The 15,958-nt window shown below is 36.6% G+C and overlaps 1 protein-coding gene across 1 annotated transcript in view; it reads right to left on the bottom strand.

Moving 5' to 3' along the window:
- Positions 1-2,413: 2,413 nt before the first annotated feature.
- LOC137401777 (cytosolic non-specific dipeptidase-like) overlaps positions 2,414-15,958 on the bottom strand; it is a 41,425-nt gene continuing 27,880 nt past the window's right edge. The window contains exons 10-13 of the mRNA XM_068088260.1: positions 12,894-13,065; positions 11,523-11,608; positions 10,754-10,920; positions 2,414-3,109 (exon numbers count right to left, since the gene is read on the bottom strand). Of these exons, the coding sequence (XP_067944361.1) occupies positions 3,062-3,109; positions 10,754-10,920; positions 11,523-11,608; positions 12,894-13,065 (473 nt within the window). The 3' untranslated portion in view covers positions 2,414-3,061. The remainder of the gene's footprint in view (positions 3,110-10,753; positions 10,921-11,522; positions 11,609-12,893; positions 13,066-15,958) is intronic.

Below are 15,958 nucleotides of genomic sequence, written 5' to 3'. Positions count from 1 at the left end.
CTACTTAATTCTGGCAGCTATACATTTGAGTAGGATGACTTTTACATACTTTATTTTTAGCTAAATATGGTTCGCCAAGCATCGTACTTGCCCACTTACGGTTTCTTAAACTATGCATTTCACTCATTCATATAATCATTGCTTGTACACTTATAGTTCTTACTGAACTCTGGCTGACTAGCGTTTATATTCCATTTTTCGTTTGTCAAAATAGGTTTTTGAATACCTCTCTTTTGCACATATGTTTGTTTGTGTGTTTTCAATGAAAAATATCCCCAAACAAACATTTCGTTTCATTGAAAACACTCTACGGCATGTGTAATCTGTGTTGAGCTGCTCATGTTGTTCCCGTAATCCCCGTATCGATGTTTAAACACGAGCTTTTTATTCTCTAATGATCACCTACATTATCATGATGTTGTTTTCAACTACGTGTCAAGCACCGAGTCTTTGCTTTCACCTGCTATTACTATCTTGAACACGAGTGTACCAGCCCATCTTAGCTAGTCTGTCTCTTCAGCTTTACAAGCAAATCTTTCTGTAGAATATACTGTAAAAAATTTGTCGATAATCATTGAAGTTGCATAGGAGTATAGAATAGGAAAACATTATGTTTAGTTCCTCTTGAAAATTTTGTGACAATTCTTCTAGTGAAGCACTGTTTGTAGTGCACTAATTGAAATACGCTAATTGAAATGCACTAATTGTAATGCTCTACAATTAGTACAGTATTAGTGCATCACTACTTGCAGTACGCCGACTGTAGTTTACCAACTGTAGTGCACTAGTTTTTTTCAGTAATTGTAGTGCATTAACTGGTATGCACTAACTGTTTTGCACTAATTTTAGTGCATTGAGTGTAGATAAAAATTGCTGAAGATGACTATTGTTTAAAAAACTTTATTAGGGATAAAAATCACTAAACGCAATGTGGGAAACGTTAGCCATAGCAGTGTAGTGGCTATCTCTTTCACACGCATTACATCTCGCTTTCTAGTTCTTTCTCAAATTTTCTAGACTTGAGCAAACTGGTAAGATATTTGTACTTAAGGTACTTGTGCATACAGCCTTTCTGTTGTAAGTGCAAGAATGTGAGAGCCATTTATTATTTATTAGAGTCAACATACTTATCAAGCAAGAGAAATTGGTAACCAAAATCAATTGCTAAAGCTAGTTATCAACTATTGTCTGTTCTTCGACATTCACAATAGCCATTGTGAACATCGATTGTGAACTCGATCAATGAACTAGCAAGTTCATTGATCAGCGTCTCCTGCACTTACATGTAAGTTATGTATAGAGAAGCTATTAATAGTGCTGGTTATCTCATCTCTGGTTTTTGTTCCTGTTTCAATGAAGAAAGTTTTGCTCTACTTGTTATTTTACCATCATGTATAGTTGTTGCTACCCAAAATGAGTATGATATGGCTATCGGATAGTTAATATAGATATATATAGAAATATACATATAGTATAATATAAGTATGGGATTCATGAACATGCCGGAATAAATTGAGCATGCTCGACTTACCCCAAATCAACAATGATCAACTTGCCCTACATGCAACTTCTCAGGTGTTGTGATCAAAGCTGGGAAACCTACCCGGGAAATCGACAAAAATTGATCGCCGTTAAAACTCAGATAAAGCGAAAACGCGATTATGACGTCTATAGTTGCAAAGAGACCGGCAAAATAGAGATGTAGCCTATATCGCTGCAACTTGAACACAATAGCCGATGTCAACTATAGCGACGATAGCAACTTGTGACAGAATTTCACACACATATTGTTTTTCCGAGCATTTTATCTCCGATCAAGTTTTGTTTATTTTAATCCTGAAACATCCTGGCAGTGAAATCATCTCAGACATCAAAAACAATCACAAATGATAGAAAAATACTGATACCTGTTGATGAAACTGCTAAAATTAACATCTTAATTTTTATTGACAAATTAAATTTTTTTTAATGGTTAGTACAATTTAAGGAAACCTTTAATTCTTATTTATGATTTCCCAAAAGTATACTCGGGTTGTTGTATAGCCTTTTGCTGTCGCCACAGAGGCTTACTACTTACCTAGAATCAATCAACAATTGATTGGCAAAATAGGAATAGGACAAACATTATCAATGCTTACTGATAAGTTCTTGTCTATCCACAGACTGTCTGGTCTAGTAAAAAACTCTTACTAGTCACCTTCCACTTGTGCATATTATTCTATTTGACTCGTTCGTATAATTATTTTATTATTTATTTTAGATTTTAAACTTGACCCTGTGATAGAAAGAGGGACGTTATGTCTATCCACCTACTCATTCATCCATGTTAAAGAAAGCTAACAAGTTCTGCCTCACCTTATTCCATTGCCTTGACAGGAGTATATTATACTGTGACTTACGAGAAAATAGGCAGTTGTATTGTTATGTAAATTTAACATACATAATCAAATTTATTGGTAAAATCTATTACTTGCGATATTTCACTGGGCATTGCAATTAGCAAGTACGCAAATGTTCACATGTATTTCTGTATTTAAAATGTAAGTAAAATGTAAATATTAAGCACATTTAGTTAGTGCTTAATATTTACATTTGACCATTTATGCCACATAAGCCTTTGGCTACAGAGAAAAAAGACATAAATAAACTGCATTTGGTTTAAGCATAATATGAAATTGTCTCTAAAATAGCGGCAGGTCATGCGCAGCGACAATGACAAACTGAAGGCACTAACTACAAGGCTAGCTATGATGCAATACTTTATTATTGCATGAACTTTATTGAATTAGTATTTCATGCAATACTTTAGTATTGCATGAAATACTTAGTAGTTGAACGAATTGTACAATAACATTATTGACCTCTGAGCATTAAAATTTAAAAAACCTATGTAACACACATTGCTAAAGTTTGCTTAGTAATCGTAGCTCTATAGTTGGAGAAATTCAGAGTATAACTTTTCATTTGAGAAGTGATGTGTATGCGTTTGTAAAGGTGGATAGTGAAGACAACTCTTGCTGGAATGCACCGCTGACGATATCCTTCCAGTTTCCTTCCACTTTTATTCGAGTTTGCTGACTTCCTTGAAATAAGCTGCTGCCAACTTCATCTAAATAAAATACATATCGCTGTTCATCATGCTTATAAGCATCCTATCTATAGGCGCTGCTCAGTTCGATAGGAAACAACTCCGAATGACTTGAATGGCTGATATCCCAGAGCAACTGCATTAAGTCATACTTGTATGCCTAGTCATATGTGCGGGAAATTTGATATCTGAGCAGAATTTCAAGCATTTATGTTGCCTTAAGATATAGGGGAAATCTGTGATATGAGCATATAAGACGGTTCTCTGGTGGATGCAGCCGCCAGGTGGCCAAGTATGGAGATGCTGCTTTAGAAGACAAAATCGCTCGGTCTTTCTCGTCGGATAAGTATGAAAAAGTTTTAAAAAAGCCGACTGAAAGTGATAAGTGTAAACGAGACAAAAAGAGCCAAGCCAGAAGCAGATAATGAAAACAAAATTAAGATTATAAGATGAAAACTTATTTTTAGGTGTGCTTAGTACGGTAAATTTATTCAAGTTAAATTTAAAGTCCATATTATGTTGTGTAGCGTCACAAAAGTGTAGCATACCAAACACGTTGCTGTCAAGTCTCCTTAACATCGCCATTAGCCGCTAGAAGGTAAAAATTCCATGCATTACTGTACATAATACTGTTACATTTTATCGCAGATCATAACCACTAGATGGGTATTTGTTCCTTTTTGAGCGTAGATAATTAGAATAATTAAAGCAGATTTTCCATCGCAATATCCTGTTTTTAAATGGTTTTTCAGAGGATGGGAATACCCTAGGACACTTATGTATTCGCGTCATCTAAATTTCGCGTTTTCGCGGAGTCATCCTGTCGCGAAAATTTTATGAGTGAAACTAAATAATCATAACAAATGAGCGAGAACGCGAAATTAAATAGCTTTGTTCATCGATATCCACAATAAAATCGTCATATTAGAAATGCCGGTAATTTTCGTGTGTGGTTGGGCTCATTGGGCAATTTCTGCTAAACTCATTATAGCTAATACACCGACTGAGCAGCATGTCAAAGCAAATTAAGATAAGATAGCCATGGCCACCGCCATGCTATAAATACTTGAGATCTAATATTGGTACCACATCAGTCACGGCGGCAGTGAGCTAGGCGTCATTGATAGTCCAAGAAACAAATGGCAGCAAGCAATCAAATTGTATTGTCGATCTCGCCTACACATTTTTACCTGCGGTTCACAAATACAAACTAGTCCCAAATTGAAACTTTTTTTTCCTTACCCGGGAACTGGACCTGAGGAATCTAATTATGTTTGTTCCACTGCACTTATTTTCACATCACCATATTTTCGCATTCATCAGAGCTGCGAAATTAGGTAGCAGCCAAATTTTACTCTGTATGCTTTCATGAAACTAAATACTAGCGAAATATAAGTGTCCTAGGGTAAATCAATTTGTATTTGATTACTTCATATATGAAATAATGCTTCGAGATACAAAAAAATTGACATACGAGCTCGGTGCCGAAACACATTAAGCTTGTATGTGGAGGTATCACTGTGTATTGTCAATACTAACTGTGATACAGGTAAGTGTGGCCTAATTGCAGTATAAATGCTTTTGTAAATGCTTCACATCAGCGTTATTGAACCATTGCACCAAAACACAAAGTTCAGGACACGTTCAAATAATTTACAATGATCTAATAGAGTTTCGGGTATGAAAAATGTCATTATTTGCTATCAATTGGTTTCTCCTAATCAGGTTTAATCATTCGAAACTGCAATGTGCATGACTGCTATTTCCAGTAAACAAACCACAAGTGGTACATAAATATCAAATCTTTCTACTCAATTCATCGTAAACAAGATCATATCCAGATTTTTCATTGCTAGATGTTAATCGCTCTAACTAGACTAAGTAGACTCAGTTAAATAAAAAAAACAAACAGTTATATTTATATGCTTATATATTTATATAGGTACATTTACTAGCTGTACTACCCGGCGTTGCCCGCGTAATAAAAAACTTTTTGGACCGAAAATTGATTTGTATTCAACATATAACAACATTTGCCATTCTAAATGTCAAACTACATATCCTGAGAAAAGTGTTTTGTGTAGTCGAAATAAATTGAGAGAAAATAAAAACAACTGTAAAGGATTTCAAACTTTGTCAAACAGTCGAACAACTGTAACTTTCAAACTTCATATCATGAGGAAAATGTTTTGTGCAGGTCAAATAAATTAAAAAAATAAAACAACTATAAAAGGGTTTAGATGTAAATGTGCAATAACTAACAAGTAATAGCTAAATTAAGTCTGTTTTGCTATGATTACAATAAAATATTGTTGAATATGTACTAGTTTTTGACTTTGACTACCGTCATTATCTTGTATTTATATATAGCTGTTGTCATACTCTTTGTTCATATTGACTTACTCACCTGTTATGTAATTGTTATGTAATAATCCTTTTACTCTCTTGTCTCACTTATGTAGTAAGTTAGTTGCTGTTTAGCGTTCAAATATACAAGACTAACAGGTTATGGGCCCAGGCAGGCAAACAAAGAAGCTGTACATGAGTTTGATACCAGAAAAAGGGTGATCGGCTATTATACTGACTGACAAACGACTGGTGAACCAGGAGTTAAACAATTGATACCATGAACAGTGAAACAAGCACTACTGAACCAGAACATAGATTCTACCTCTCATTCTACAATGGATAGTGATAAATGGACAATAGATAAGTTGGACAGTCAAAACTATCAGACATGGAAGTTCCAGATGAAACACATTTTGCTGCTAAAGGATCTATACGATATCGTGGATGGTACTGAGAAAGCACCAGAAGGTTCAGCTGATCAAGCGCTGAAAACTGCTTTTAAATCCAGGTATCGTAAGGCTTTCTCAGTAATTGCTCTATCTGTTAGTACTGAACTTCTCTACTTAATAACAGATACAGAAGCACCTGATGTAGCATGGAAGCGGCTGCAAAACCATTTTGAACGTAAAAATGACAATGGCTGTGTAGGCAATGAGTTTACATTTATCACTCATCATAGCAATACATCTTCATTGCACTGTAGCTCATCCTGGCTAATTGACTCGGGAGCATCGTGTCATATGACACCTAACAGGGAAAGTTTTAATAGCTACAAGAAGCTAGAACAAATAGCAATGGTCAGCCTAGGTGATGGTCGAACAGTTGAAGCTGTGGGAGTTGGTGTTGTAAAAGTGATGCTAAAGCTCAATCGTAGAGTTAAATGTGCATCTGCATTTTACAATGTACTTCATGTCCCTCAGCTAACAAGCAGTTTATTTTCAGTTCGAGCTGCCACTCAGAAAGGCTACATTGTTCAGTTCGGCCATACTCGATGTTGGATTAAGGATGCTAGTGGTCGAGTTAGGGCCATGGGATCACTAGCTAATAAGCTGTTCAGTCTAGACTGTGTACAAACTGAAACTCAATATGCAAACACTGCTAGCGCGGAGATTTGGCACCAACGTCTAGTACATGTGAATAGCACTACTCTGAAAAAACTGAGTAAAGGAAATATAGTCTGTGCTACAAGCTTACCTGCAATAGACATTTCTTTTTGTGAAGGCTGTGCTGAAGGAAAGATGACTCGTAAACCCTTCAAACCTGTGGGAGATATCAAGGCTACCCAGAAGCTGGAACTAGTGCATTCTGATGTTTGTACAATGGAAACAGAATCAATTGGAGGTAGCAAATACTTTGTTACCTTTATAGACGATTTTTCTAGATGCTGTGCTGTGTATTTTCTTAGAAACAAATCTGAGGTACCTGAGAAGTTCAAAGAGTTTGAAGCACATACAACCAACCAATCTGGAAAAACCATTAAAACACTGAGATCAGATAGAGGTGGTGAATACTTGTCTCAAGAATTTACCGACTACTTGAAATCTAAAGGTATTCATCATGAACTCACATCAGCTTACTCACCGGAACAAAATGGTGTTGCTGAGCGAATGAATAGAACTCTGTGTGAAGCAGCACGTTCAATGTTGTGCCATGCTAAATTGTCAAAGCAATACTGGGCTGAGGCCATTTCTACTGCTGCCTACGTTAGAAATCGGCTTCCTACTTCCTCACACAAGAATGATCTCACACCGTATGAGAAGTGGTATGAACGCAAACCCAACATAGACAATCTAAGGGTGTTTGGATGTATTGCTTATGCTCATGTTCCAGATCAACTGCGACAGAAACTTGACAAGAAGTGCCAGAAGCTAAGGTTTATAGGATACAGCAAACAGTCAAAGGCATACCGCCTGCTTGATGAATCGACTGGTAAAGTCACTACTAGGCGAGACGTGGTATTTGATGAAACAAACTTTACAAATACCGATGAACCATCATGTGACCAATATACAAAGCAGAAATCTATTCTTGTTGAACATTCAGTAAATGAACAGACAACTCCAAACCTATCTGGACAATGCACTGGTGAAGGGCAACAGCGACGCATATCTGCTCGCGAACGTAGACCTCCGGTTCGCTATGGAATTGATGAGTATGTAAGCCAGGCTCAACACGTCGCTCATCAAGCTGGTCACATAATTGAACCAGAGACATTCTCAGAGGCAAAACAAAGCTCTCAACATAAGGAATGGATAGAAGCTGCTAGGTGTGAGTATCAGTCATTGATAGATAATAATACCTGGAATCTTACAGAGTTACCTCAAGGACGTAGTGCTGTTGGATGCAAGTGGGTGTTTAAAGCTAAACATCGAGGTGACGGAACTGTAGAGCGATTCAAAGGTCGTCTAGTGGCTAAGGGTTATTCACAGCAGCATGGAATAGACTATCATGAGACATTCTCACCTGTTGTTGGTTTTGCAACAATTCGTACGCTACTGGCATATGGTCTTAGTCGCAACATGTACATTCATCAAATGGACGTTGTAACTGCTTTTTTGAATGGCAGACTTGATGAAGAAGTCTACATGTCTCAACCAGAAGGTTTTATTAAACCTGGATCTGAACATCTTGTGTGTAAACTCAACAAGTCTATTTATGGACTGAAGCAATCCCCTAGATGCTGGAATCTTGCTCTAGATAGTTTTCTGAAGTCTATAGATTTTTGTCAGTCCACTACTGACCCATGTGTATATGTTAGGGATAGCAATTCAGGCATCAAAACTATAATGGCTGTATACGTTGACGATCTCATTATAATGAGTGATGACGATGCATCATTAATGCAAGTGAAGCATGCTCTCTCAAATCAGTTTAAAATGAAAGACTTAGGACCACTGCACTATTGCTTGGGAGTTAATATTGATCAATACGAATCTTCAATATCTCTAGATCAACAGTACTATCTCCAGCAAGTCATCAATCGCTTTGGTATGCAAGACTCAAACCCGGTATCCACACCTGCAGACATAAATGTTAAACTCATAAAAAATGATGGAATCAGTAAGCCTGTAGATTCAAAAAAGTATCAAGCAATGGTTGGTTCACTTTTATATGCTTCAGTTGCAACACGTCCAGATATAGCACAAGCAGTAAGTGAAGTGTCAAAGTACAACTCATGTCCAACAGAAGCTCATCTTACCGCTGTAAAGCGAATCATACGCTATATCAAAGGAACACTGACAACTAAACTTTGCTACAACAAGTCAGATGAAGCTAAAGTCATCGGTTATTCCGATGCAAACTGGGCTGGAGACTTAGATAATCGATGTTCTACTTCAGGTAATGTGTTTCTAATGTCAGGTGGAGCTGTAAGCTGGCAAAGCAAACGTCAAAATACTGTAGCCGTCTCAACGGCAGAAGCTGAATACGTCTCGTTATTTCATGCAACACAAGAAGCAATGTGGTTACATAAGTTACTCAATGACATTGATGGCAAGGATGTTCATATGCCTACAACATGCATGGTTGACAATCAAGCAGCAATCGCTATAGCTAAGAACACCGCAACAAAATCCCGAACAAAACATATTGACATCAAATATCACTTTCTGAGAGAAGCTGTTGCAAATGGACACATTCTTATTAAATACTGTCCATCCGCTGATATGACTGCCGATATCTTAACTAAACCCTTATGCAGAGACCGCTTTGTAGTACATCGGCAGAACATGGGGCTAACAGATTAATAAGTGTGCATGTCAAAACTATGTGGGAGTGTTGAATATGTACTAGTTTTTGACTTTGACTACCGTCATTATCTTGTATTTATATATAGCTGTTGTCATACTCTTTGTTCATATTGACTTACTCACCTGTTATGTAATTGTTATGTAATAATCCTTTTACTCTCTTGTCTCACTTATGTAGTAAGTTAGTTGCTGTTTAGCGTTCAAATATACAAGACTAACAAATATGATTCCGTAATGATACAATTAACTTGAACTAAGAAAACAAAATAAAAATCCTGATAATGTTGAATTAATAATCACAATTCTTGCATAGAAGTGTGTGTAGAGAAAAGGTTACTGTTCCTCTCAATACTAGTACAAATGTAAAAATGAGATATCGTAATCGTCTTTGTCTGACCTAACTGAGGGAGAATGTCAAGGCTCTTCCCACAGACATAATATAATTGTCCGCGAGAAAAGAATTGGCCTTGACCCCAGATATAGTAATTGAACCATACAAAACATATTTCTTAACAGCAACATCGCAATCCTCTTAATCTATTTGAACTGCACAAAAACACTTTTCCCATAAAATGAAGTTGAAAAGTTATAATGGTATATGTTGTATACGTTAAATAAAAACACATTTTCGGTCCTTTTTTATTAGCCAGGCAATGCCGGGCATTCATCTAGTTGTGTATATACATATAATTGGATGTGTTAGATTATAGATATAATGAAAGTTCCTAAGTTCTAGCGATGGCAATGAATGGAAAGGAGATTACAGTTACACTGCACCTGGTAGAAATTCTATTTTGTTGATTGAGAGATTAGGAATGAACTTTACTAGATTATTTAGTCATGTAACGTGTTGGCATGAGTACCAACTAATGTGAATAGTTCTAGACAAAATCCAGCAAGTGCGACATCTGCATAAGACAAGATATCGTAACTCCCATATAGCTTGCCCGCTTAATAACCACAATGGTTCCTTGATCCACTTAGACCAGCCTTATTGTCCAGTTCCCAAGTATCATTTTTAAAGAGTTATCTTATCTTGTAATGTAATATATTAGTAACCAAAATGTTAGTTATCATGCAACTTGTGCATTGTAGAGAGGTGTAAGCCTGATTCCCATATCGATTGCGAGACTCCGGCGATAACTTGCGCAGCAAAACGCTTGCGACGCTAGGCTCAACGGCTTCTGTTCACATATAAAGCTGCATCGCTAAACATAATCACAAAATCACATAAAATGCTCGTTCGCCATGCCGTTTCGATAATGGTGACCTTTACCTGTACAGTGCATTTCGGGAAGGTTTTGCCTGCGGCTTTTCGCAAAGTTTGAACAGCGCTAAACTCTTGCGTTGACCGCCGGCAACTACCGGTGGTACTCGGCGTGTAGGTTCACATTTCACCGCAATAGCCTGCGGTGCTGTCGTCGATGCTTTGGGACGTATATGGAAACCAGGCTCTACCAACAAACATATAACACAAAATATAATTTGTCTATTCAACCGAGAGAAGTTACAGTAAGAGTTGTCTGCTCACAGCATACATGTAGATACTTCTATTGCGTCTACTTACTCCGTTCATGTAATTCTTCAGATCAAATTTCTCATTTTGGGAGTGAGCTCCATCATCACTCAATCCAAAGGGGAGAAGAATAGTGTTTTTACCAGTGGTCTCTTGAAGAGTAATGGTGACTGGGATGGAGCCTCCTTCCCTCGTCATGTCTGGTTCAATCCCATGCACTAAAAATAATAACAATGAACTTGCTATGTCTAGTTAATCATAACAGAAATACTGTTAGAAGCACAAGTAGGTGCTTGTGGTGTGTGTGTGGCGTGTGGTATGTGTGTTTGTGTGCGGCATGTGTGTGGTGTGTGAGTGTGCGGTATGTGTGTGCGGTATGTGTGTGTGTGGTGTGTGTGCGGTGGGTGTGTGTGTGTGGTGTGCATGTTGTGTGTGCGCGGTGTGTGTGGGTGGTGTGTATGTGGTGTGTGTGATGTTAGTGTGATGTGAGTGTGTGGTGTGTGTGTGTGAGTATAGATAAGCAGCCCTCTTGACATGTATCCATGCACCCAAATAGCTAAAACAGGTCTAATGAATTGAAAATGTTCCCCCAAAAAGCACAGTATTGAAACTTACGGATAAAATGAATGATAAGATGTCATCCAGGGATTTCCGCCCTGCACTTTTGTCACGACAAAAACATTCGAACCTACTGCTACTACTACTACTACACTCTCTTGCCTTATTATCGCCATATTAAAGCCTCAACTATGACTGGACTCGCTAAGAACGAGGAAACAGACTGCCAACAATATGTGGAGCAAACAACTCCAACACTCACCGGTATAAACAGCTTTCTTGGCAGCCTCATAGTGGGGGTGATCAAATGGACTGACCCAGTGTCTTCCACCAGATATGTTAACACATCTAAAATGCAATAAAAATGACGAGTAATTTTAACACACTACAATGAAGGAATAACTCCTAATCATATCAAGCGATGTCTTCCACTAGCTATGTTAACACACCTAGAATGCAATAAAAATGAAGGGTAAGTTCAATACATTACAATGGAGGGATAACTACTAATTATATCAAGTCATACCATCTACCAAATATGTTTGCACACCTACAGCAAATAGTAAACATACAATGTCCAAGCATTAACATAATGCACTAGCCATGGAATGACTACCATCTAACTACATTGAGAGGGCAAGTCCAAATGTTTTCACTAAGGTGAATAAACACTTTATTGTGGATTTTATTGGATTGCCTCTGGAGTCATGTTCTCCTTAAACAGCTTTTTATCATCACATGATTTTCTGCAAAATTTGAATTGTGGAACAATTCAACATTGAGATGAGTATACATGCAAAAACATAGTTTGAAAAATTATTAATTCAACTATAACCTATTAATCTATTGCCTATAAGTAACCTTAACAGCTGAAATATAAAACCTATTCAAATAGAATCTCCAAGATTAATCGCATCTTCAAGTATTCTAAAAATAATTTATAGTTAGTCATTCCTTAACACAATACTAGATCAGCCATTGGATGCTCAATCATTCCTTAACACAATACTAGATCAGCCATTGGATGCTCATTTGCAGCACGGTATCAACTGTCTACATGTAAATATAGCTGAGTACTTGAACAATAAATCAGTCGTACTAGAGCAAAAAATGTAAACCAAAAGGAAATGATATAATTATGTTAAGACAATATTTTGGATTACTAAATAGTGTTCCTACAGAGTATTCTCAATGCGCGGGTCTTTCAAGCAAATGGTTCAAGTATAAAAAATGTTAGTTCCAATAATATGCATGTAGAAACTCTGCTATGACTCCCACATGAAAATATCCCTGTGAGACACTTTTGCTTGGTTGCTACGTCTGCGAGGTAATACAGACTCACTCTTATCATTTCGCCACAGATGGCTAAGTACAATACATGTAGTTCTATTTGCTCATAAGTGCATTTGATACAACAGAGTGAGGGCCAGCTTCCTTTATAGAGAAAGTCTACGCAAATTTAATATTTTTCATTTTGTATTTTACAGCACACAAACTCAACTAATTTATTAGTCATCAACAATCCTTCAAAAAATAGGAAACCCAAGAGATATAATATAATAATAGCCTATAATATTATAACATACTATATCCTGAGTTCTAAAGGACCTTAAAAGTACAATAATGCACTTACTTCATATCGTTAGGAGAACCGCGCACGGCCCACAAGTTTGTGATGTGTTTTTCCACAAGCTCGATTACTTTCGTAGGGGTCATGTCAGGGACGATGCGAATAGAGAACTTTCCGCTGACCTTGGACGGAATGACAGTTTTAAAACCTGTTTCGTAAAAGGCTCCCTCTATACCTGTAAGTTATTAAAATTGTGTTATCTTGTTGTTTAATAAAATAAAACACCTGTGCATAGTAAACATTGAGTATCGAGACAGCGCTGTAACTAACAGAAAAAAAAACTAAATGATGTGTGGGCAGACTAAAAGGGTTAGACAGCAAATATTACAGCTCAGCGTCACATTACAATATTTGGAGTTGTCTTAAATTGCGTTATAGAGTGATTCCATAAAATAGCTTCATGAATGCAAAAATAAACAAAAGAAGAAGGAATACTCAAAATTAGTGTTTTTAGGTAAAAATAGAAACTTACTAAGCAAAATTAGCATTATAGCTATTGATTTCATATCATGCCCAGTTAAGTCAAATTATTTGTTAGGTTGCTTAAAATTGATTTGGTAGGCTCCTATGAATTAGCATCCGCAGTCTACAAAGAAAACCTGCATTATTTTGCTTACACAGTAATTCACTAAAGAGTTCAACACTAGTGAACAACATAAGAACAGTTTTATAGGGTGCTTGTTTGAAAAGCTTATTACTAGCTACTAGCAAGTTTTAGTAAGAGATTATATCGTGCACTCTATTCCAACAGCTGAATATATGAGGTACTACATGGTACAGTCATACTTCAACTTACGAGCTTAATGCGTTCCGAGACTGAGCTCGTATGTCAATTTACTCGCATGTTGGTGCAATTAATTTATATATAGAACAATTAAATATATATTGATTGGTTTCCATACTCTAAAAAAAGGCAAATAAAACACTCAAAACAAGATGTTGTAACAGAAAGAACATGTTGGCTATTGTCCTTACGTACTACATGCTTTCAAAAAGCAACAAATAAAAAATAATGCAAGGAATTGTGATTAATTAAAATGTAAAATTAAATACATACAATAGCAGTTAACACTCGCATTTGCCAGGGAGGGAGATATAAGTTATCCTTCGTTACAACAGTTGACTTTGATAAATTTAGATTTTATCAAAGTGTTAAAAGACAAACTTAGAAGCAAACCTAAAAGCAAACTTTCATTTTCAACTAAACGTAATTAAAATTTCTTCGGCGTTCATAGTTTGAAATTTCTCACTGGTTAGCGAGAAACCTTTCCTTTTTTTCGCTTTCACGACTAGCCGGCCGTTTTAAGATAAACCTATCTAAGGACGTTTGCCTTTGTCGCCCTTGCAACATGTTGCGATTAGGACGAACACAGGTGTCGTCACAAATGGTTAACACACGATCACTAGCCAACTTGTCCGAATGTCTATTAAACAGTTTGGATAGATAGCGCCGGCCTTTTCACATTGCATCGTTTCAGTTACGCTGTCACCGGCCAATTGTTTGTCCAATGCCATCAGCGGTCGTGAAGATCGCTGCACCGTTTAGAAACTATGGCTAGTCCTTTTGCGAACTAAATGCCCTGAATATAATCCTTCTGTTTGATAATTATGAATGTATTTCTGTCATATTGCCGAGCTATCTGAATCACGCATACACATTTCGCATATTTTTCAATACTTTTCCGTTTAATATCGACTGTTATCATTTGCTTTTTCTTTGTATTATCTTTCATTTTACTGGCAAACTTTCGGTCTACGCACAGTACTTTTAATTCACATAATTCTGCACAGAAAATCGTGCACAAAAAAACACGGTACAACAGTATAACCTGAGCAGTTAAAAAATACAGAGTGATGCTGTTCTGATAAAACACCTCCGGCATACTTGGCAACTCACTCAAGTGCTCGTATCTCAAACATGGCTCGTATGTTAGTGCTAAAACTTGCTAGAAAGCTGGCTCGTATCTTAAGTTTCTCGTACGTTGGAGCACTCGTAAGTTGAAGTATTACTGTATAGCACAACCCACGCAAGAAATGACTCTTGATTATATGATTATTAGGTTAGACTTGTAACAGATTAATCAATTTTACTTTAGTCAGCTATTAGGAGAAAAAAACTTAGAGTGATGTACAAAGTTTATGCAGTGGCAGGAATCTGAGAAGGCAAATGAACATATGACACTGATTGCCTCACACTAATTAAGAAAGCAGTTCATAACTACATAATTTCATTGAAACCCAAAGTTTTCTATATTACACCTATATTATATAATTTGTTTTATACTTTTGTTTTATATTGCTGTTATCACACATTTTTTATATTTAGCATATAATAATCAATTGACCATAACAGGAGATACAGTCAATTTCAACTTGTATTTAAGTTGAAATTTAACAAACAAAAGCATAAGAAACAGTAACACGTGTAGAGAAATAGTGCAACAATTGCAACAAATTAAGAAAGATAAAATAGCGACATGGAAATAATTCACAAAAACTGTACCGGTGAAGGATGGTTGGAAAATGCTTTCAGTAACATCGCACGGCATAAAATACAATTTTATAGACTTGTGAACTAATCAATTTACAAAAAAATGCTGATACAGAATAAGGTTGTAAGCCTATGAAACTTGAGCGTCTATAGAAGTACTATACAAGTCAATGAGTACCTGTAGAACTTGTCACATTACCCAGACTTCTTATGTGACTAAAAAGGTCCAGACTATCATTGCAACAGTACAAATAGGCAGTAAATCTATTCCCCGATGAGTAACGCAACTTCTATATAATTCCAATTAAACCTGAACTAATAATAGCGTACTAAACTAGCCAAGATGCCTGCTGACTGCAAATAGAGTCTCCATAAGTAACTGCAACAGCTATTCAGCCAAGTATGGCAATTAGAGAGTGTCTTAGATTAGTGTTTTAGAATGCCTACAAACAACAAGGTGGAGTTCAATTCCCTAAAAAAGTCACTAGTGGTGACCCTTGATTGAAGAATGACATCAATCAAAGATCAGGTTGGATGACATTTGATTGAACCAATGACATCCAACCTCACATTGCTC

The sequence above is a fragment of the Watersipora subatra genome, chromosome 8 (assembly GCF_963576615.1).
Source record: "Watersipora subatra chromosome 8, tzWatSuba1.1, whole genome shotgun sequence".
Lineage (NCBI taxonomy): Eukaryota > Metazoa > Bryozoa > Gymnolaemata > Cheilostomatida > Watersiporidae > Watersipora > Watersipora subatra.
The sequence above is the reverse complement of the archived record's forward strand: the minus strand, read 5'-3'. Positions and strand labels throughout refer to the sequence as shown.